The 23579-nt window shown below is 51.6% G+C and overlaps 1 protein-coding gene across 3 annotated transcripts in view; it reads right to left on the bottom strand.

Moving 5' to 3' along the window:
* The window catches only part of PCSK6 (proprotein convertase subtilisin/kexin type 6), a 185238-nt gene that overhangs the window by 1884 nt on the left and 159775 nt on the right, over nt 1–23579 (bottom strand). For 2 of the 3 annotated variants that reach the window (XM_072796449.1, XM_072796457.1), the window contains exons 14-21: nt 22742–22921; nt 22542–22580; nt 16793–16895; nt 15427–15623; nt 13792–13879; nt 11187–11290; nt 6010–6139; nt 1291–1403 (exon numbers count right to left, since the gene is read on the bottom strand). In XM_072796449.1, coding sequence (XP_072652550.1) covers nt 1291–1403; nt 6010–6139; nt 11187–11290; nt 13792–13879; nt 15427–15623; nt 16793–16895; nt 22542–22580; nt 22742–22921 — 954 coding nt within the window. The remainder of the gene's footprint in view (nt 1–1290; nt 1404–6009; nt 6140–11186; nt 11291–13791; nt 13880–15426; nt 15624–16792; nt 16896–22541; nt 22581–22741; nt 22922–23579) is intronic. The other variant, XM_072796454.1, reaches the window with a different exon arrangement.

Raw genomic sequence — 23579 nt, 5'->3', positions numbered from 1 at the left:
CCAGAAGAACCCCAAACCTAATGAGATAGGAGGAAAAGAGTTGTCAAGGTTAATGCAAAAGAGGAGGGGAAGAGGGATGGAGGCCAGCCCATCCCACCTGGCTGCTGGCATTTGAAGATGCCCTGGCATTGATGATGGGACCTGGGAGACCCTCCTGTGACCACCCCCACTTTTTTGGGCTGGCTAGATAACCTGAGTAGGTGTCATCCTAAAGAGGGAGCTTCCTAGCCTTTGAGAGCACACAATTCTGCAAACCAAAAAGAAATGACCAAACAGCAAGGCAAGGAGGCCACACTGAGGCCTCTGGGGCATGCTGGGTTTGTGCGCTGCCAGGCCGGGCCAGCAACAGCTCCACGGGACCGCCTGCTTTCTCTCCTGCGTGTAAGCTCACAATGCCCAGAGCCGGCCTGCCCTGTTCCTCCCAGCGCCTTGCTGAGCACGGAGTCTTCCTGCCACAGCATGGCTGCTCACAGCTCCCACCCCGCTGTCCAGGCCAGAGCCCTCTGCCTGGAGCTGCCAACCTGGTCTCTGGTCTCCCTCAGGAGTTCATGTCCTCGCAGCCCTTCCTGGTCTCCAGTGGACCTAGGGAACCAGGGCTCATCCACAGCACTGATGTTGGGCTTCCCTGTGGGATGTGGGGGCCTCGACTCTGGGCTCTGAGGCTGAGACCCCTCAGGCCTCCTCCTGGCTTTGATCCCCAAGGTTGGGCCTCTCCTATTATTATTATTATTATTATTATTATTATTATTATTTTAAAGATTTTATTTATTCATTCATGAGAGACACAGAGAGAGAGAGAGGCAGAGACACAGGTAGAGAGACACACAGGCTTCCATGCAGGGAGCCCGACGTTGAGACTCGATCCCGGGACTCCAGATCAGGCCCTGGGCCGAAGGCAGAGCCAAACCGCCGAGCCACCCGGGCTGCCCCGGCCTCCCCTAAGAGAACTCACATGCCCAGACCACAAGGGCTTATGGAATGAGAGGGAACAGTATAAGAACAAAATCAGTCTTCTGAGTCACCCAACAAATAGACCAGCAGTGGCTTGGTGGCCAGGATGCCTCCCTGGTCAACGTGAGAGGCGTAAAGGGACAGGAGGAAGATGAGAGGTGTCCCCGATGGTCACCCAGAGGAGTGGCCAGCACACCCGTTCAGAGGGACTGCTGTCCCTGCATCTCCTTTTCCTTTCTCTTTGAGCCAGAAGCCAGTGAGCTGAGCACCTCCAAGGACAGCCCCGAGGTCAACCCAGGTGCATCCCCTGGCCCACCCTGCCTCCCCCGCGGTGCTCACCGTTGCTGCACGTGTGGTTGGTGATGCAAGTGTTCCCCAACAATGTGAAGCCCACCTTACACCTGCTACACTTCCTGCTGGAGCCTTCACAGCTCAGGCAGCTCTCGTCACACCTGTGGGAGGACAGAGGTTCAACAGCTGCTACTTGGGGAAGGGGCCTGACTGACTGCTCCGGGCACCCCTCCTGGAGCCTCCCTGCCCTCCTGCATTGCACCCGCCCTGCAACTGCATCCATCGTGATGGCTTGAGACCCCAGCCAAGCGTCTGCACATCCTTCCTCCCGTCTGAATGCACTATTGCCCTGGGAGGGTGAAGACCATCAGGGCCCTTCAGCAGGAACATGCCCAAGGGCAGCAGGCAGGCCCAGGTCCCTGTGGCTTCCTGTGGCTCCCTGTGGCTCACCAGGACACCTTCTTGGGACACTGTGGCACCCACTCCACAGGTGGTTCCTCAAGCAGTACCAGCACATGCACCCTTGGACAGCTGCCCAGCTCTGATGGCTACAAGGTTGGGACTCAGGGATCGGGTGGGGGCAGACTTGATCCTGAAGTTGGCCTGGGGGACTGCTGTTGCCCATCAGGCTGAGCATCCTTCACAGTGATACCAGTCTCCCCACAGGGCAGGTGGGCAGGGTGAGGCTTTTCCAGTTCCTGCCCCAGAAATGGGACCCAGGGCTCTTTCTAATGAAGAGTACTGTGACCTCAGGGGAGGGTCGGCACACAAGCCGGCAAGCTACATCCAGCAGTTTTACTGGAACAGTGACTTGCTCAACTATATATCATCTGTGGCTGCTCCTATGATGGCAGAACTGAATAGTCGTGATGGAGACCACAAGGCCTGCCACGCCCAGACTACTTACCACCAAGCCCTCTACAGAGAGAGCTTGCCATCTCTGCCTCAGGGCTTGCATCTTCACCTCACCCCCTCTGGTGGGCTGTACCTGCTGCCTTTTCGGAGTCCAGCTCCTGGTGACTGGGTCTCACCGGGCCCTAGCCAGCCATCCACCTTTCCCCCGCCCCCCATGCCAGCTGCGGCCAGAGCAGGCCCTGGAGGTGGCGCTCACACAGGGTGGGAGGTGCATCTGGAGCAGAAACCTGGCTCTGAGGACTCCTGCATCTGCCTTGTGTGGCCAGTTCTTTGCACAGGACATATGCCACCTGCCTAGTCAGTGACTAAATGTCATCAACAAGGCTCCTGTAGACTTCTCCTCAAAGCAGCCTTCTGCTGGGTTCTGATTTCACCTGTGATTCTGCCTGTGTGGAGTACCTGGTGGGTCACGCCCTCGGCCTGGATGAGAGGGGGGTTTTATTCTACTAGTGCAGGGTGCCCCCAAACGAGTTCAGGCCCATAGTCTATACTCATAAATGGGTAAATCCCACGGGCAAACTTGTCCTTCTCATGTCTTTCTCCTATAGCGAGAGCCTGGCCACTACCCCCATATAACCTGGAGGGGAGGGTGGGGCCTGCTGTGTTGGGACCCTGGTTCTGTGCACTTTGGGGAAACCACTAGGGTCTGGTCCATCCTGCTGTACCTTCTGGTGGCCCAGCCACAGATCCCTGGTGTCACAGCACAAGGGATGACTTCCCTTGGGGATCTCTGGCTTCTTCAGATCACCCCTATAGGACCAGAACTAGGGCCTAGCCTAACTATTCAATGGGAGGAGGTGGGGGTCAGTCATCCCAAAGCCTGGGGGCCAGTACTTCCAGGCCGTGGCCACGGGCTGCTTTGATGCAACACTGAGTGGAGCACGCCAAGGTAGAGGACCACCTGCATACGGCTTACCTTCTCCAAATATAAGTTCACCAAGCTCGGGGGGCTCCCTTCTAGCCCCAAGTGGGAATGCAGGTATGTCAGTTTTATATGGCTGTGTAACACACTAACACAAACCTGGCAGCTTAACACAAACACCATTCAGGATCTTCCAGTTCGACAGGCAGAGCCCTGGGCAGGCTCTGAGTAGCTCCCTGCTCAGGGTCTTATGAGGCCCAGGTCAAGGAGTCAGCTTGGCCTGGCCTTGGATGTGGAGGCCCCAGCTCAGGGGAAGAATTGGAAGAATCCAGCATTATGCTGCTCCCAGGGAGGAATGATACCCCTCCAGGTGACACCCCGCCCCCCCCTGCCCACAATTGCCTTGAGGTCCTTGCTTCTCTGAAAGACCCTCTTGGCTCCTTTCTGCCCTGCAGAAAGGCAGGGAGGGGGCTTTCCAAACATCTCTGGTTCTGTCACTTTCTATGGTACCTACATCCCCCACAAAACACCATGGCAACTTTGCCCTGCCAAAATCTGGAAGGACAGGCATGCCCACTGCAGCCCCTCTTCCATGGCAAGGACCATGTCCTCTTCTTTCTTTTTGCCTTCCTGCTGTTCTGGGTGACAGACAGCAAGTCTTGTCACATTTCAGTCTGGGCACAGAATAAAGCAGAAGGCATGCCTGAAGTCTCTGCCCTGGTGATCACCTGGGAGGGGTGGAGAGAGCAGAGAATAGTGGGGAGGACCGGGGGAATGAGAGGCTAGCTTACCCCTCAGGCAAGTGCCCCACCGAATTGCTGCCTTCAGAGAGGTCCTTGCTCCCTCTTCTGGGTCCTCTTACTAAGCTTTGGGGGTCTCCAGTGCCTCTTTTGAGATCTTTGTCATGGACTGTTTTACACTTTGGGCCTCAGCTCCACCAGTCTTCTAGGCATCCTGGTTGCCGACCCAGCAGGCCTGAGTCCCAGCCTGGCTTTTCCACAGAGCTGCCCCAGGCCTGCCAGCAGGGGCTTGCCACGGCACTACTCAGCATCCTAAGGCCCAGAGGAGGCCAAACCCAAAAGCTGCTGCTGTCTGAGTGGGGAGAGGCCCTGCAAAACCAAGCAGACCAAGACTATTCTTCCTAAAGGAGGAATCCACACAGAAGGGGTCTTCGGAGCCAGGGGACTCTAAAGACAGAAGCTTCCTAAAGGCTGACATTTTACCACCTCAGGGCCTTGGGCAGGGCTCCTCCTGGGTATAGCCCCAGTACTGGCCTCCCCTCTCTAACTGAAAGCTTTTCCTCCTGTGGAGGTAAGCACCCAGGAAGCTGCTGTCCTCTGATGGAGCTTGGGGGGCTGCCTACCTCCTGCCTTCTAGGCTAGGGAGGCCATAGTTTCTAGGTACCCCGCAGGGGGCTGGGGGCCACGTTCATGGGGATGCCCAACATCCTGTGGGAACCTGGGCGTCTGACAAACGAAAGTGATTATCACTTTCATTCCACACACTTCCTGGGCTGCTGTTCTTAGTACAATTACCCTTGAACCAGTGGGGCTGGTTAAAATGAAACACTTACTTCAGACACACATGCCGAGGACCCTATGCAGGACTCAGCAAGGCTGGGTGAAGGTGGCAAGTTTCCTATTTCAAATCAGCTCAAAAGAGGGGGCTGATGCCTGCACAGATACGTAAATCCCTCAGGACCTTCTTTTGTGAGTCAAAAAAGTGCCAGGATTTGGTCTCTCATGGGCTGACTATGGGGTTTTGTTTGTTTGTTTGCTTGTTTTTGTCTTAAGAGAATAAATTGGAACCCAGAGCAGGTCTCAAACAGCCTGGGGAGGCAACCCCACCACCGGTCCCCAGCCAAGAGGAAGACAGGGCAAGGTCTCCCTAGCCCTGTTGTAATATGTGCCTCCAGGGCTCCCTTGTTTTGAATCTGTTTCAGAAGGAAGGCCCCTCCCCCAGCCCCACAATCATTATCATCAAGGCCACCTTGCAACATCTCATTATTGCTCTTACCCTGAACGAGACAGGCTGCCCTGCCTGTCCTGGGATTTAGGTTATGAAGTCCTGAGGTAAGGCAATAAATATTCAGCAAGACAAGAGGACACCCCCAAACAAATGGCTTCTTCTTTTCACTGCTCACGTCCAATGAGAAAGGGAAGGAATGCCACAGGGTTGGAAACCACCACACAAGAATGGTGCACGACGCAGACACATATGGGAAAGGAGAGAGGAGTTACAGTGTATGTTCACTGGCTGCACAGGGAATAATTTTAGAATGAGGACATCATCTGAACCTAAATTTTCTCTATCTAATGTAAAATAAAAAAAAGAAAACAACAACAACAACAACACATGGTTTCCTTAATAACCACCAGTGTGAAGGGTTCCTGGGCTGTGGCACAGAGAGCTCCTGTGGACTTGGCTATGAGGGTGCAAGTACCGCCAGGAAGGCACCTGTGTTTCTGCTTCCTGTCCCATGCCTGGCACTCAAAACTTATTAAATGAACAAAGGAATGAAAGCCACCAACAAATTGTGACCTTGGCCATCACCAACTGCAGAGGTCTCCTCCGTCATAAATGGGTCCCAGTACCCCCACCGTACCTGCTGCAACCTCTGCTGTGGCGTGATGTGGCACCCTCCCCCAGCCCCAGGGAAGAGGCCATCAGACTTGGCCCTCTGGCTGTTCCTTTGCTGGCAGAGGCAACCACCATTGTCTGGCAACTTTTATTTTTAAAGATTTATTCATTTATTTGAGAAAAAGGGAGAGAAAGAGAGAGCATGAGTGGGGGGGGGCAGAGGGAGAGGGAGAGAGAGGATCTCAAGCAGACTCCCTGCTGAGCATGAGACTCAGTGTCACAACCCTGAGACCATGACCTGAGCTTAAATCAAGAATTGGATGCTTCACCAACTGAGCCACCCAGGCGCCCCATCCATTTCCCAGCAATCTTGGTCCGAGCCAGGAAGACCATCTGAAAGGATTACATACCTTCGGCACACTTTGTGGGGCAAGCCCGGCATCTCCTCTGGGTAGAAACCTTCACCACAGGCCGGCACACATTTCCAGTCTTGGAAGTGGAAGTTTGCCGCACAGTGTATACATTCTTCTCTGCTGGGCCCTGGGGGGTTCAGGGATAGAAGCAGATGTCAGGGACCATCCACCTGTTAACACGCTCCGAGCCTGCCACAGTGCCCTGGGGATCTGGGGTATGCTTCAGACACCCCATGTCCACCACTATAGCTAGGGGTCCCAGGTGTCCACCCTATGCCTGCACTGGGCCATCCTTGCCCACATCCCCATTCCATAGGGAGGGATACAGAGATGTGAGCCAAGCTGAGCCTGCTTCCCACTGCCTGTGCCACGTCTGATGGCCCTGATTCCAAATGCTTCCTTGCCCACTTCTTTTTGCTAGAGGCAACCATGTGTGGCTTGGAACAGTTAAAATATGGCTGCACCAAACTGAGACATCGTGCAAGCACAGAATATATACATACTGGATTCCAAACAGTGTAGAAACAGGATAGAAAACTGCTTGTTTATTTTTTATGTTGACTATATGTTGAAATGATAGTATTTTAGGTACACTGGATTAAATAAGATGTTATTATACTTATTTCTGCCTATTTCTGTAGGAAATTTACAGTTGTATCAGTGGCTTACATTGGCAGTTTGCATATTTCTTTTGGGCAGATCACCACTGTAGGATGTGGGAAAAGTGACAGAAGGGATATGGGGGGGGATGGTGTTGACAAGTAGTTGGTGTGGATAACCAGGACGACAGATAACAAACAACTAAGGGCTTACGGAGTGGGGGTAGCAACTCAAAGAGACAAAACCTCCAAATGAAGGCCCAAGAGTCAAGAGGGAGAACCACGTGGTTCTCATCAGCCTGAGGCAGACATTGGTCTAGAATGAAGAAACTGTGCTGTCTGCTTGCCTACCTGTCCATTTGTTCATTCATTCATTTAACAGCAAGTAAGCGCTGGTGTCTACTCTGTATAGACTCCTCTTCTCCTCTACTCTGAGGAGCACCCAATGGGACATCAGAGAGAGCAGCGATGTGGCCGCTGGCTGATAGCTTAGGGGGTTGAATAGGGGGAAGAAGTCATCTTAGATGCTTAGGTGATCACAGTCCCTTGCTAAACTTCTTCCTCTAATTTCGCTATGGTCTTGGCTGAGGCCTGGCAGCTAAGGCAGTGATATCTGGCTCTCTTCCTGGAATAGCTTCTGGACTTGGCAGGGGCCTCTTGGCTGTGTCAAGGGAAGATTCCCTTGCAGACAGGGGTCTGTCTGCAAAGTGGTTTCACCAGCCCCAATGCTCGGTGCTCTGGCGGCTGGTTTTATCTCTCAGAACCACAATGTTAGGCTTGCAAGGGAATTCTGAGCTCATCTAGCATTGTGAGTGGGATGCAGAAGCAGGAACCCTTAGGGGTCATGGAGCCTCTGTAATGAACAGCTGCCCACCCACCCATAGCCTCCATATGGGATGTCCTCCTTCCTTCACTGTGATGCCCCACAAATGTGTAGGGTTTCTGTCCAGTTTATGTTGTTCTAGATGCAAGATCGCTCCTGTGCTTTGGCCACCCCTCCATCATTTATCTCCAGACAGCATCCAGGATTGGCCATTTGGCCTTTGGAAACCCAGGGCCTCAGGAGCTGTGTGGTCCCTGTGGCTGTCTCCACTGGGGCCTTCCCTGCTGAATCCTGTTACTCACATTGCCCTGCCTTGGCCACTAGGGTCCTCAATGTCTAGGAAAGAATACTAGTTCGTATTTGTACAGTTGACCCTTGACCCAACACACAGGTTGGGGCACTAACCCCTCCATGATGTTGAAAATCTACATATAATTTTGGATTCCCCCAAAACTTAACTACTAATAGCCTACTGTTGACCAGAAGCCTTTCCGATAATATTAAGAGTCAATTACCACGTATTGTGTATGTTATGTGTAGTACAGGCTGCATTCTTACAATAAAGTCAGCTGGAGGAAAGAAAATGTTATTTAGAAAATAATAAGAAGAGAAAATACATTTACCATACTGTATTTATAGAAAAAAAATCAACATATAAGTGGACCCATGCAGGTCAAACCCACATTGTTCAAGGGTCAATTGTACTTAGTTAGAAGTTCAACGTATTAAACTGTAAAGCAATGAATCATATTCAGCTGGGGAAGAGGAAAAAAGTTCTGTAAACAGATGGTGGTGAGGTGCAACGCAAATGTACTTAATGCCACTGACGTGTACACTTAAAAACGGTTAATCTGGTAAAACTTGATGTTTATGGATATTTTGCTGCAATTAAAAAAACCTAATTAAACACAAATTTTCGGGCAGCCCCGGTGGCTCAGCGGTTTAGCGCCCCCTTCAGTCCAGGGCGTGATCCCAGAGACCTGGGGTCAAGTCCCACGCCTGCTCCTCCCTCTGCCTGTGTCTCAGCCTCTCTCTCTCTCTCTCTGGGTCTCTCATGAATAAATAAATAAAATCTTTTTTAAAAACACACACACACACACACACACACACACACACACACACACACACATTTTTCTGGACAAACTATTTTCACAATTACCAAAAACTATGAACTTTATAACCCAAAGTCTCTTAAGGATTCTGGCAAATCCCAAGTCTTTACAGGCTTCAGACACTTGAACAGCACCCATAGATCCTAACTTTAACAGCAGGATGGGTTTTGCTTATTCGGGACTCGATACATCATTTGTGGGGCTGACTGCAAAGTGAACATGAGGGGTACTTGCTCAAAAGGCAGAAGAATGTGCCATAAAGGGTACTGATATAACATGCTTTCCTTGCTTCTGCAATCTCTCTATGCAGCTGTCGTGATGCTTTTATTTTATTTTTTATTTTTTTAAATATTTTGTTTATTTATTCATAGAGACAGAGAGAGAGAGGCAGAGGGAGAAGCAGGCATCATACAGAGAGCCTGATGTGGGACTCGATCCAGGGTCTACCAGGATCACGCCCTGGGCTGCAGGCGGCGCTTAACCGCTGCGCCACCGGGGCTGCCCTGTTGTGATGCTTTTATCTGCTATTTCAAGCCTTTCTCCCTTGGGCAGAGGCCTGAGGAAGGGATGCCCAAGGTAAGGGCCGACACTCACAACGACATGGGGTGCCACCCCTCAGCTCATCAGGCATATGCTTTATCCGCTGCTCAGTGCTGACCAATGTGCCATGCCCCAGCTGGGGACAAGTTGAACCAGATACCTCTCTGTCCCAAAGGTCCTTTACAGCAACCCACAGCTATCAGGCAACTCCAACGAGTCACATCCTCTGTACCAAGACGCTGGGTATGTGGACCAGGAAATTGGCAAGATGCTTATTTCCAGCCAGTCGCCCACCAAATGCCCTGGGGCACTGCCAGTCCCGGATGGAGACATGCCACCAGGCCCACTCTACACTTGTACCCGACCACAACCCTGCCCATGACCATGTCCAGGCCCCTGTCCTAGGGATGGGCAGCAGTAATCACTGACTGGGGGCAGGGAGGGGAAGGCTCAGTGGGCGAGGCCCTTAAGGGGGTGGAATGCTGACAACAGCTACTTCAGACACAAACATCTGATGTGGAGCAAAAAACCTCCAGGCAACTCAGAGCTGAGAAGTGGGGGGTGGACGCATGCAACTCAGGAGCTTAGGAAGAAGCCAGGCAGGCAGGCACAGGGAGGAAGAGAGGGCCACCCCACCCCCTCCTGCCAAGACAGCCTTAGACCTGCACACCATTGAATTAAATGCCTGAAGTGACAGAGCAGCCACTGGGTTGAGATGAGAGAAACTGAGCAACTCTGTAAAGCTGTTTGCAACAGGCTGTCTGGGGATGTGGTAAACGAAAATTGAATTATTGAAATCAAAAGCATTGTAAAGGCACATTTCTGAATTTTACGGATTTGAGTGACTATGAAATTTAAATAAGTAACATTAGCCATGCTCCTTAATCAACCTGGGGTAAACAAGAAGACAAAGGAAACAAAGAATAAAAACGAGAGCAAAAGAGTAAGAGGGCAAAGGGCTAGGAAAAACAACTGAACTGCTGGTGGCTGAGAATGCTTCCAAATGCAGAGCTCCTGCTCCCGTGGGCTTGTCCCAGGAGGGCATCACAGGAAGGCACAGCTCCTGTAGGCTTTGGGGGCACTGGCCTTTGCCACAGCCCCACTTCCTCTGGCACGGCCATGCCTAGGAAGCACAGCCTGCCCACAGGGGGCTCACGTGGCCACAGGGGATGGGGTGGGGGTGGGGGGGCAGGTGGGGGAGGCTGTGCCACTCCTGCCAAGTGCTGGATCAAGAGGGAGGGTCAAGAGAAGACTTCACCTAAAATGTATCCAAGCCCACAAACTCATAATGCACTTCAACATCTAATGCAAATAACTCTGCAAACAGGAAACCCCATAAAACGAACACATTCTCTGCTCTTCTGCATAAAAACGGTGCCTGGGAGACATCTGTGCTATAATCTTTGTAGGAAATTATAATACACATAAAACTGTTTATAGAAGTCTTTTCCTCTTTGAATAAAATGTTCCAAATAAGTGAAGTTAGGTACAAAGAAGAAAGACTATGTTTTTAAAAAGGTTCCTTCACTTCACCACCAGGATCTGCCCCCATTTCTCTGAATCTTTATAGTCTTGCATCCGAGGCAGTGTCTTTCTGCAGAGAGGGCTGAGCTTCAGGCAAAGCAGCTCCTGAGCGGTTCAGCTTCCTTATGTGGCCCCCAAGCATCCGTCTCCTGGCTGGGTTTCTAATGCCTGGAAACCGGGGCTGGCTCATTAAAGGGTCTTAACGATTTTCCTTTATTTTGAATTTTTTAAATTGTGATGAAAGGAACAGAACATCAAATTTGCCATATTAACCATTTTTAAGTGTACAGTTCAGTGGCATGAAATACATCCATGCTGTCAGGCAACCATCACCACCATTCATCTTCAAAACTTTTTCATCTCCCCAAACTGAAACTCTATACCCATAAACACTAATTTCCCCCTCCCCCACCGAGTCTCCTGGAAGGGCCCCTATGATTTAATGTTGCAATACCCAGCGAAGCCCTTGGAATCCTAGGGCTTTCCTGGCTTCAGGACAGTTGGCCTAGAGTCCGTGACCCAGGTCCCAACCGTCTGGCATAATGAAAGCAAGGCCCCTCCAGGCGATGAACTCACCCACACAGGTTTGGCAGGTGTGATGGCATTCCCCACATTTGATTAGCTCAGAATCAAAGTAGGTGCCCGGTTCACAGTCTGGAATGCAGCTGCCCCGTGCAAGGCTGTTGAAAAGGGGAAAAAAAAAAAAAAAAAAAAGGCATGTTTTCATATCCCTTCCCAAATTCTAATTAAATTACAATTTGCCTGCAATCGCCTTTCATGAGAGGAAAGGAAAGTCGCTAAAGCATGGTTCTTTGTGTTACTTGAGGTTCCAAGCTCATGAAAGCAGGGGAAAAGTGGTCCTGAAGCCAGCTGGAGGCCCAGCAAGAAGGAATGCCCCAGACCTGAAAGCAGAACCTCTTCGGAGTCCAGGTGACCTTGGAAATTCCCTGGGGCCTTGGTCCTGGTGCAAGATTACCCGGTGTTTGATACACATGTAGGAAGCTGTCTGCCATTAGACACCAGGGGACAAGTGCTCTGGGGTGTTAGCAAGATCCAGAGAATTCTGTGTTAGTGGTGAGATGTCAGGGGGTCTGAAAGCCTCTAGGCATCGATGGTGGATGCCCGCTCAGGGCTCCAGGGGCCCCTGAGACTGGCAGTTTAATCCAGTCTTTAGTAAGTGATGTTTCCCTTCAAACCCTTCCCACATTTATCCCCCTAAAGAGATGGATGGCCGCGACTCAGCAGCTCGGCTGCTCTCACTGCTTTAACGTGACAGCGATGATTTGAAGCCACAGCTTAAAAGGATATTGGGCAATAAAAGGAAGCTTTCTGTGGATTATGGCTGACGATGTTTTCAGAGTTTGCGTGCCTCTCTGAATGCCTGTCATGGCTGGAACGGCTGCACCAGTCCGTGTGACTACTCTTTGGCAGGCATTTTTGGTCTGTGACACTCTTCCTGACCTGAGCAGCTGACCTCCTTTCCCCTACAGGACCCACAGAACCCAGAAAACAGCTCCTGGGACTCCCCAGCACTCCCAAGGCAGAGAGCAAGTTCCAGTGGGTTGGACCCACAAAGCTTCCCCACCACCCCCGACACCTGCTTGGGGTTTGGAGCCCGGGGTGGGGGGGTGCCATCACAGCTGCCTGTTCCAGGCCACCAGCTGTGGCCACCAGCTCAATGCCACTGTTCCCTTTGGAGACCTCCTTCCTTGATTGCTTCATCCTCCTCCTATTAATCCTGCCTTGTCCAGCTAGCGAGTTTACATGACCACAGGCATGATGTGAGACTCTGGAGGGGGGGGGGGGTTCCTGCTTCCCTTTCCTCTCCCCTGACTCCTGGAAGCTTGGGCCATGGACCCTCTTCTGATCTTCTCTGTGACCTGGAGGAGTAAGGGCAGGCTAAGGGGAACCCCATGAAGGCAGCGTCATTACACTTCCTCAGAAAGTCTCTCTCCCCAGTGACTACAATGGGAGCAGTATGATCAACATTGCAGGGTGCCTAGGCAGCAGGTTAAGAATCTGCCTTCTGCTCAGGTCTTGATCTCAGAGTCCTGGGACAGAGCCCCATGTCAGGCTCCCTGCTCTGCGGGGAGTCTTTCCCTCCCCCTCCCCCTCTTTATGCACACTCCTTTGCTCTTTCTCAAATAAAATTTAAAAAAAAATCATTTCAAAGTCCTAGGTTGCTGTGAAGATTTAAATGAGGCAGTATTGATGACAGCACCTGGAATAAGTACTGGTAAAAATTTTCTCATCCCTACTTAGTCCAAAAACATTCAGCTTTGCTGGTGAATTCCAGCTCAGTCAGCATCCTCATCACCTGGGAACCTGTTAGACATGCAGAGTGGCAGGCTCTGCTCAGAGCTGCTGGAGCAGAATCTGCATTTTAACAAGAGCCCTGGTGATTCTTTGCATGCACTTGTAGGGGCAGGGGTGGGGGGGGGAGGGCACTGCTCTCCGTGACCCTTCCCTTTCTTTCCTGGTTCTAGTCCCTGGACTCTGGGTGTGTTCATGGCATAGTTTTGAATAGTATGTTTTCTAAACTCTAGACAGTAACTTGGAGGCAGAGGTAGTATATCTTTGGTTGCATTAAATGGGCTAAGCAAACATTTCAAAATCTTCCAACAAAAATCATTAACCCAGTAAAATGTTTTTAAAGTAGACGTGTGATGAGCTTGGTGGAAGAGGGAAAACCAGGAATCTAAAAAGCATCCCGAGGGAGCGAGCTCCCAGAGCGGGAAGGAGATACCAGAGCCAGGAAAAAAGATAGTGAAGGCAGAAAATAGAGATGGGGCGAGGGGCTTTGCAATGGGGCAGACTGGAAGGGGCACAGGAGGGCGTGCCATTACTGGTGCTTAAAAACGGGAGCTCCGTTAGAATCTTCACCTTTCCAGCAGCCACCCTGCTTTATATGATAGGGTTGCTTCTTGCTTTCAACATTCCCCAAGTTCTGCATAAGTGGTAGAGATTTTGCCTTTCCTCTAACTTTCAATTTTAAACATCGATCTCCAAGTGGAACTCTGGTTTCTACAGACTCAGACTCTTTACCCTGAAGGGCTTTGGGCCTTTGCTTTGATCTTTTAGGAAAAAGTCGCCAAAACTTCATAAAACAGTGATAGAAACAAACAAACAAACACCACAGACACTCTGCTATTCTTCTTCGGGTCTGAAGGCAGGGTTTTACCTGAATCCTTCTTTACAGACAATACATCTTTCTGGTTCATCAACACACTTTTTACAGCTTGGGTGGCATTTAAGGCAATTTTTCTGACCTGGAGGAAAAAGAAGATGAGGAGGAGAGAAGGGGGAAGAAGAGATGTGAATCCATTCTGGGCAAGGAAGACTGGCATTTCAAAGCAGCGTTGATAGAACAGCTTGTCACCGGTGTCCGCCTCCAGGCAGGACGATGGAGTAATAAAACAGCCAGAGGTCATGGCCAGACCGCAGGCCCACGTGTGGGATCACAGGTGTCTCTCCTCTCCTTTCTGGAGTAAATTAAAGCCCTTACACAACCTCGAGGCTTTGGAGGTGGGCCCTTTCCAGAGAAGACACGCTCTGCTTCTGTTTATTTCAACCGGGAACGAAACCAGTTCCTGGCTGATGGAGCAGAGATTAATCAGGTGTAAGTCTTCATAAGAAAAAAAAAGTGACTGGGTGCAGCCTGCAGAGGCCTCACAGCTCTCCGCTGGTGCCTTCACAGGGGACTTTATTGAAGACTTGGTAGTTACAAACACAGACATAAAGGACGCCCATCACAACTAGGTTAATGCTGGGAGAATTTTGCCTGTTATTATCTGGTCTTTCCTTCTGGCACCTCATTGACGCCACCTTGTGTCTGGGCCTGGAAGCGAAGGGCTGCTTGCTACCCCTCTGGGTCCCCTCCTAGGGCCCCCATAGGTGGCATGACACACACGCAGCAGGTGTTCAGGCAGGACACTGGATCACTGAGGGTGGCTGATTCTTGCTTTGGGAGCAGGGTGGGGATGAAGGAACCTCAACCCGGAAAACAGGTCTGGCTGGCAGCCTAGGGCAGGTGTTTACAAAGGCTGTGAAATGCATCTTGCCAGATGATTGGGTTTTTTTCCTCTAAAGACATTCCGGTTATTTGGTGGCTTTGTATGTCTTTAAAGACTTCCTGGCTCCTTCTCTATAGGAGGAACTGTAACGTCATAGGCTGGATCAATGATCCCTCCTGCACAGCAAGGGCCTCTGTGGGAAGGCTGTGACCTACGCAAATCACCAACGTCAAAACAGTAGCTTCTTTGAACTTGAGAACTAGCCTCCATCTGTTTAACCCAGACCCTGTGGCTGAAGCCCTCTTCTGTGGCTTCGGTGAAATGCGGGCATGGGTCCTGGGCCCCAGAGTCCCACCCATCCACCCACCTTCCTGGGCCTGGTGGAATGGCAGGACACCTGGCACACCTGGCTTTGCTGCTCTGAGTTCAAGTTCCACCCGTGCCATTACTAGTTAGGGGCCCTCTGCCACCTCTCAGCTTCGTTTCGCATCTGTAAGACCAGGAAAGCATCACCCACCTCATAGGGGTGTGGTCGCTACCTGTAAAATGTGCCACAAAGATCAATGCATCTCTTCTGAGCCTAATTAAGTCTGGCCAGTAGGCTCCTTTTTGTTTTTGGAGAACTGAAAACCTTCTGCCCGTACTCGATTCCCGAGTTCAGCTCAGCAGCTCTTCCTAGGAAGGGCCTTCTCCCAATTTCGACTACCAGGTCCATAAGCTGGTGCCAGATTCCCTCTCTGATCCCAGCTCCAAGAGAGAGGGGGGCTGACTCATCATTCCTACCCACACAGACATGCACTTACTTTCGTCAGCATAAAATCCAGCAGGACAGAACGTCACACAGGTGTTCATCTCCTGATGGTGATAGAACCCGCGGCGGCAGGACAGGCACTGGGTTGGGCTCCTGCCCGAGCAGGTCTCACACCCCTTGTAGCACCGGCGACAGCGTCTTGCTGCTGTGTCCCCAAAATAGCCCAGAGGGCACACGCTCACGCATTTCCTGTGGGAGCAGGAGCCACAAGAGGACCTTTCCAAATCACCCCCACCACTACCCTTAAAGCCCGCAGCAAAGCCGGGACCTGGGGGGCAGGGCAGCTAGCTGGAGAGGAAATTCTAGCTAGCCTCTGCAAATCCCCACCCCTCCCCACCCCTGGTCAGCAAAACTCGGAGGGAAGCAAAGGCCCCAAGGGTGAAGGTTAAATCACTGATGCCCCTTGTCATGGGGAACACATGGAGAGATTCCTAAGTACATAGGAGAGGGTCCCAGACTTGCATAAGATTCAGGGAAGAGTTGCCTTTTAAAGTCTCCCCAGAGGAGGTGCTCGGTGGCACCTGGATGATGATATTTGACTTTTGGAATATTTACCTCTGGTAAAGCCTCGCGGCTGATGCCCCTGGGGAGCTAGTCTCACTGGCAGTGAGTAAAAGCAGCAGGCTGGCTACCTTCATAAGACGAGGGTGAGTGTGGCTGTGTTTGGGAGCTCTGGGATGGCAGGAAAGTCATGCACGGCCTTGTGTCACCATGTGTGGCCACACCACCAACTGGGCATTCAGGGATGGGAGTCCCCCCCCCAGGCTGGGCCCGATGGGCTTTTAGAACAGTCCTGACCTCTACTGTGACATTTGTCTATAGGTCCCAAGTGGCCAGCCTTGGCATACTCAGGATGACCCATTTTTGTTTAACCAAATGGCTAGAAAACATTTTATAAGCACAGATACCACACTGCCACAGCTTTTGATTTCTCTCTCACAGGCATGAATTACTCATGTGATGAGGACAAAAAGGTACTCAAACTTGGGCAACCTGGGTGGCTCAGCGGTTTAGCACTGCCTTCAGCCCAGGGTCTGATCCTGGAGACCCAGGATTGAGTCCCACATCAGGCTCCCTGCATGGAGCCTGCTTCTCCCTCTGCCTGTGTCTCTGCCTCTCACTCTCTGTGTCTCTCATAAATAAATAAATAAAATCTTAAAAAAAAAAAAAAAGGAACTCAAACTTATACAACCCCAAAGCAGTAAATCTCAGTGGAATTTCCTTTTCAGGGGGGTATTACATTAATTCATAATTAGGGCACCAGGCTGTGGGGTGCTAAGAACACAGCTGGAAATAGGTCACCTTAGCACCCCTCTGAGGGGCTCCAGGACACGCAGTCAGAAGCCCCAGCACTTTACCTGCTGGTCTTGACGTTCCCCAAGCTGAAGTGGACACAGTTCAGGCACTGGTCTGCTTTGGGGCCATCACAGCCCTTGTCACCACACTCCGGATGGCACATACCTTAAAGAAACAAGCATTTCCTTTCACCCATAGAGATGCTTTATCCATCAAATGCAGTCCCCTAAGACCCTGTGTCTGGGTCTCCCAGCCTCAGAGGGGCAAGAGAAGCTTTCCTGGGGAATGGTGGGGCCACTGAGGCTGCACGACCAGACACTCAGCTGCACGCAGTGCCCACCCCCACAGCAACCTGGCTATGCTGAGAGCTGACCCTAACTCAGCTCTGACACTCTGACCCAGTGTCAGAGGTTCTGATGACTCAAATGGCAGTGCGAGAGAAAGGAAAAGAGCTAGGTGTAGGTGGGGACCCGGATGCACAAGGAGATGAGCAGTGTGAGATACCAGGAGAGAGGTCCAGAACACCCTTCTTCAGGGCAAAACCCTGCATTGGAGGTCGTGATCTTGGGACCAGCCAATTCTCTTGATTTCCAAGGTGAAGGACCAGGCAACTCAGTATGGGGCATTGAGCATATCAGGCAAGCTGCTGCCAAGCAGTGATGACCTGACAGGAATTAAGCAGGAAAAGTGGAGGAGAGGATGCCCTACATGCATTGGTGGGAACAGGATGGATTTGCAAGCTCAAGGCCACCGGGAGCTGCAGTTCCCCGGTGGAGAGGGGATGGGCAGGGCTGGCCTCACACATGGACTGGGCCCTTTCCTGCAAACCTTTTGGGCTTCCCTCCCACTTGGCGTCCACAATAGGCCACCCTGTCTTCTTCCAAGTCCCCTGTGATCCCTAAATTCTGACCCAGGGGCCTGTGTGTTGTTGGACCAGCAATGGAGAGAAATACGGGGAGCTGGGTGGACTCCAGCAAGACTCACTCTTGCAGGCATGCCACACAGAGAAGCCCAGTTAGAAATGCCTGGTGTCCCATGCCTGGGTGGGGCAGGTCCACAGGTATCCCCTTCACCGGGCCTAAAGAACGTGACCACAGCACGCTGAGGAACACCACTGCAGTGAGACCCCTGCCTGCCTTAACCTCTGGGCAATGGCTTCAGAAAACCTCCCCGTGTGGGGAGGGGCCCAGTGGGGTGTTATGAGGGCTTTTGGGTCTTCAGAAGAAAAAAAAAGCCTTCTGTAAGGTTAGAGTTGTTGGAAGGGGTGGGAAGCGAGTTCAGAAGCAAAAGAAGAGGTGATCTGCTGGCCACCAGCATTTCACGGGGATGCAGGCAAAGACAAAAGTCCCCATTCTCTGCTGCTCACAATGGGTCTTTGCTGAGATGCACAAAGCCCTCTTCATTCCTCCTTAAAGGGCCTGCAGACCTTCCTAGTGTTAGACCCGGTTTATTTTGCTTCCCTCCCTGAAGGTTTACGGCTGTTGATATTTCCAAAGTTTTCATTGTGGGTCCCACTGTGAACCCCTTTCAAAGCTGTGTTCATCCCCAGGAGCATGCTGGGCTGGGGTAGGGGAGGGCTCTGGAGTTGGTGCCTCAAGTCTCAGTTCAAGCACAGGGCCCGATGTGCCCAGAGCTTATCACCGAACCCACCCTCACCCCCACCCCTTTCCCCAGCTCCAGACTGTTGGGCTATTTTGCAGTCTGCCACGCTGAAGACATATGAGTTAGACTACTGGGCCTTCCCACCCTGCTCCTCCTACAGCGGCCCTGAGGATACACCACGTTAAGGACCAGCTGCCTTCTGTACTGATTTCTCCTAAAGACCAAGGGAAGCAGCAGGTCTGTCTTGTTTGATAAAATAAAGGAAATCTGGCAGGAACAGGGAGGAGACAGACCAATTTCCCCCACTCTTTCCTGGCACCGGACCCAGGAGCTCCACAAGACAGGATCTGGACTAGGGTGTTTACTGCTACATTCCCAGCACCTAGAAAGGCATTTGGCATAGGGCAGGTGCCCGGCTCAAGGGTGATAGAATGGATGAAAGAAGAGCGGGTGGAAATTGGGGAACATCCACAAACAGAAGGTTCTAGAATGTCCCAAGAGAAGGATAGTGTTAGGGAAGGCCTAGTTCATGGTATTTGGACTGGACTTTGCCCTCTTCCTCCCTCCTGAGGCCTCTCTGTGGTGGAGAGTTTAGTTAATAACCTCAGGGGAGTCCTGTTCAAGGCTGGGGTCCACCCAACATTGAAGGCAGCAAAACCTCGACCTGGCATTGGGCGTCTAGCTAACTGGCTGGGTGCAGCCCCCAGTGAATAGGCTCAGATGAGTATCTATAAGCACCCTCTAGTTCGGCCATCTACGTGAGTTGTCTCAAAAAGCCCAGTGTCAAGATTCACCTCTTAATGAAGTGTTCTCGGATTCAATCTACTCAGCTGGCTGTCTTAACCCACTCACTCCATCATTCCTAAGATTATGAGTCTTTTTTTTTTTCCCAAATGCTGTAACGCATTCCTGGGGTAAGCATCTATTCCCAGAGCTCCAGATATGAGGGGAGCCATGATTCATGCACTGACTAGCTGTTGACCCCCCATCTACATGGTGTTAGAACATCACAGGCTCATTTGAAACCTCTACCTTAAATATTTCATGAAGAAAACCCAGGAGTGAGAAAACCTTACAAACAAATGTTAGAAAGCAGCTTGGGTGTTCTAGAAGGCCTTTGTCATTAGGTGGTGCTTCGGCCAGTGTCTGGAGGAACAGAAGGACTTACTAAGTATCATGATCTTTCCCCTGACATTCCAGGAAAAGTGGGCTAGAACCTCACGGGCAAAACGTTAGACATGAAGCCGATTGCAGGGGCAGAGGTGCTTGACTGCACACAAGAGTTGTGGATGAGGGGATCCCTGGGTGGCTCGGAGGGATCCCTGGGTGGCTTGGCAGTTTAGGGCCTGCCTTCGGCCCAAGGCATGATCCTGGAGTCCAGGGATGGAGTCCCACATCAGGCTCCCCACAGGGAGCCTGTTTCTCCCTCTGCCTGTGTCTCTGCCTCTCTCTCTTTCAGGAATAAATAAATAAAATCTTAAAAAAAAAAAAAAAAAAAAAAAGAGTTGTGGATGAGAATGTCAAACTTCACTGCAGGTCTGGTCTCCCTCCTGACAGCCTGTAACCTGGGCCTCAGTGCTCCTGGGCAAGGGCTGATGACTATGTCTATGACCCGACACGGTACTGTACTGGACATGTTACGTGTCCTGCATATTAACTCCCCTGTGCCTGTTGAGCTGTCCTGGAACGTGTCCAGGCAAAGGCTGCAGGGGCTCTTGGCTCCCCTCAGTCCTGTGTGGCTGACCACACTGTCCCCAGCTATCCTCGGCCCATGCACCCTGCCTTCCTGAAGCTTGGGCTTCCCTTCTTCTTCATTACCAGTCCTTCCCTCGAGGCCACTCTTTTATAGCAGCCTAAGCACCTCCCCGGGGCCTGCCACCATCCTCATTCCCCAGCCCCCCTACCTGGAATCACCTAGCATGGCCTCCAAGCACCCCCAGACCTGCTGAATCTGCCTCTAGGATGTGTGGGTTACTGGGGTGGCCTCACTCACTGCCATGCCCAGTGCTCTCCAGGGGCTCTAGCTATTCCTCAGACCCCAGGCGGCTCTGTCCCAGCATGCAGGCCATCGCCACAGGCTCTCCAACTTTAAGTACCTCAGCCACTCATGTTTCCCTGGCACCCTCCACGGCCATGCAGCTACCGCACTTCCTTCCTGCTGGACCCGCCAGCCTCCCAATCTCCCAGCCCTACTCCTTCCTACGTTGGATTTCCACATGCTCTTTTACCTCAGGAAACCCAGAATTCACCACTACCATGGACTTCCACGAGCTATGGCCCTGGGGGCATAACTGTGGCCACCTCCTCTGTCCCCATTTCCAGGAGCAATGCTGGCTGAGAATATGACTGCTGCCCATCTGCAACATGGCTAACCTCTGCCTGGGCAGCTTTCCCACCAGCGCTGGGGAGGCACCCAACACCCCGCACAGGAGTCCTGTTCCTTCTTGGTAGATGGTTTGCCCGCTACCACCCTGGGATCCTTGCCGACTGTCTGGGTTGCTGGACTCCGTCTCTGCCCCTTGCTCACCTCTTCCCCTTTACCTCTTGTCCCTGGGAGAGCTGCCCCCCCCCCATCTCTGCCCTCATTGCAGTGCTGTCCTGGGGCCCCCAGTTTGCTGCCCCTGGGACCACTGCTCCATCAGACTCCCCCACCCTTTCCTGATGCACAGGCCCTAGGTGGAGAGCACACCAGGCTGTGCTCATCATCCCCATGTACCTCTGTCCATGGCCAGCTCTCTGAATTCTTGAGAATCTTCTCCCCCATGTAACCACCCCTGCAAATTCCTGCTTCAACCCATCTTACTTCTGCTAAAACTGCTGATAATAATCATAGGCCCACTTCAAAATCACCCTCTCTTTCCCTGAGCTTCTGCACTGGGGTTTATCTGGGACTGAGCTTCTCCTACAAGAGGCATGAGATGAGGAGCTCCATCCCACAAGCCCTTGACAGTGGAATCTAACATGGTTGCTTCCTCCTCCTCCCCCTCGCTCCCTCCCTTCTTTCTCCTTCTTCTCCTCTTCTTCTTCTCTCCCACTGCACTCCATACTACGCACCTTCCTAATCTCATGCCTCTCTTGCTCTTCCCCTGTCTCTGGCTCTTCCTGCTATTACTGGTCTACCCGTCCCACTTGCCCCAAGACTGTAGGACCTTCCCTGAGAGTCAGGAACACATCCTATTCCCACAGAGACACCCTGTATCCATCTAGGCCATACTTGGGGGAGACTAAGTCACTTGGGCTGCAGGGCAGTCTATTAGTGAGATTCCAGGACAGTGTAAGGTTAGAGTCAGTAGCAGATTTTAGGTGAAAAAAAAATCAGTCCTTTATTAATAATTACTGAGTCTTGCCATCACTTATAAATCACAGGGGGAAACAGAGCAGATTAGTCCATACATAATTCAATGCTCCATTTTAAAGGAACTGTAGAAGAAATTTAAAATTGAATCAACCATAATTTATGTTCAATATGTATTGGAATTCTGTTTTGTTACTTTTCTTTTTTCAGAAGCTATTAGATAACTCAAAACATCAATATCCTTAGATATCAGCCATCATTTATCAAGCAGCTGTAATATTTGGCTAAGGAAAATATGCCCAACCAGAAACACTTGGTTTCTCACAAATCACTGTGGGATGGTTCAGAGAAAAAGGAACCTAACATGCTAATCATGACTGTGCCTGGCCCAGTGGCTGGAAATATCTGAAGCCTTCTCCAGACTGCCATCTCTGTGCAGGGGGCTGAAAGGCCAGGACCAGGCCCTCTCCCCAACCCTGACAATGGTACAGCTGGAGAAGAGGGATTCATGTAAGGCATATTTACTTCCTGTGAGATGCTTAACCTGGTTTTGGTGACATCAGTATCTACATAAGGTCCTGAGATCTTGCCCTGGGTCTTCATCTCAGCCCTCAAGGGTGATCAAGACCTCTACTGCTAGTGCCTTTCCTGGCTATGTTCATTCAACCCAACCTTCCTGGGTCCATTAGGACCCACATCCTTCCCACCTTCTGGCTACAGGCACAGAAAGTGGATGGACTTGAGAGGGTCAAGAGGCTGAGGCCAAAGATGAGGGACTTTGAGGGTAAGAGGGGGGGACCCAGGAGGAGGCTCACTTGCCATGTGGCGAGTCCCAGTTCTGGTTGGGCATATAGAACCTCTGTTTCTCCGCCTGGAAATGTTAGAGAATACTTACTGGTTTGAAGCATACTTACTGGTCTGTAAGATACTAGGAGAGCCGTGGGTGGAAAGAGCTGTGTGAGTGCAAATTACCATCATTATTACAACTTCCAGAAAAGAAGGAAGACCCACTATCATAATCCCCACCTTTGGCCAGGAATGGCCACATTTAAGAGCCACGGTGGAAAACCAAAACTCAGAGGCTGGCCATCAACTCTGGCTACATGTTCATTACCTGTGTAGTCCTCTTCATCCTCAGGAACCTCGGTCTGGGGCAGTGACAGAGCAGACTTGGGGGACTCCAGCACCGGGGCTGAGAGTTCCAGCATCCGAGAGCGTGACTGATGGGAGCTGAAGGTGGTGTAAGGATGCTCTGCTGTGCCATACAAGATGAGGCTCCATTCTTTCAATTTCCCTGAAAGATACCAAGCCCAGGGTCACTGGCCAGTCATGAAACCTCCCACAGAAAGCTCCTGAGGTCCTTGGCCCAAGGCCTCCCGCACTCACAGAAGTGCCAGGCACAGGGGTCCCACTGGAGAGCTCCGCCCCCACTACCTCCCTTCCCAGTCACCCAAGGACCAGGGCCTTGTTCTCTGTACCCCCACCCCCACCCTGTCTCACTGCAGCTCCCCCAACTGGCTCTCTTCCCCTTCTTGGAATATCCATAGAGTGGATCTGGGGCCTGGCCCCAAGCCTTGCCCCATCTGCTTCCAAATGGGACAGCTGGGTTACACCAAGGAGTCCTGCTATTTGGATCAATCACCCAGACCACAGGAAGACTGGTCTTGGGCTCCTTCCTGTGTAGCCAGCATGGGTGTGCAGGGAAGTGTGATGAGGTGACAGTGGTTGTGCAAACCCAAATGTCCCTAGAGGGTGGGTGCAGGGAGGATGTCCTTAAGAATGGCAAGATGAATGGCACAGATGCCTGACTATGTGGGGGTGGGGGGCGTGAGAGGTATGCGGAGGGCAGGAGCATACCCAGCCATGCTCGGGGTGGAGCAAAGAGAAAGTGGGTGGAAGAGACCCACCCCCTGCCATCGACCTTCATGTGGGAATGATGCCCCATGCTGCTA

Source organism: Canis lupus, chromosome 2 (genome assembly GCF_048164855.1).
Source record: "Canis lupus baileyi chromosome 2, mCanLup2.hap1, whole genome shotgun sequence".
Lineage (NCBI taxonomy): Eukaryota > Metazoa > Chordata > Mammalia > Carnivora > Canidae > Canis > Canis lupus.
Note: the sequence above shows the minus strand (reverse complement) of the source record. Positions and strands in the feature narration are given on the sequence as shown.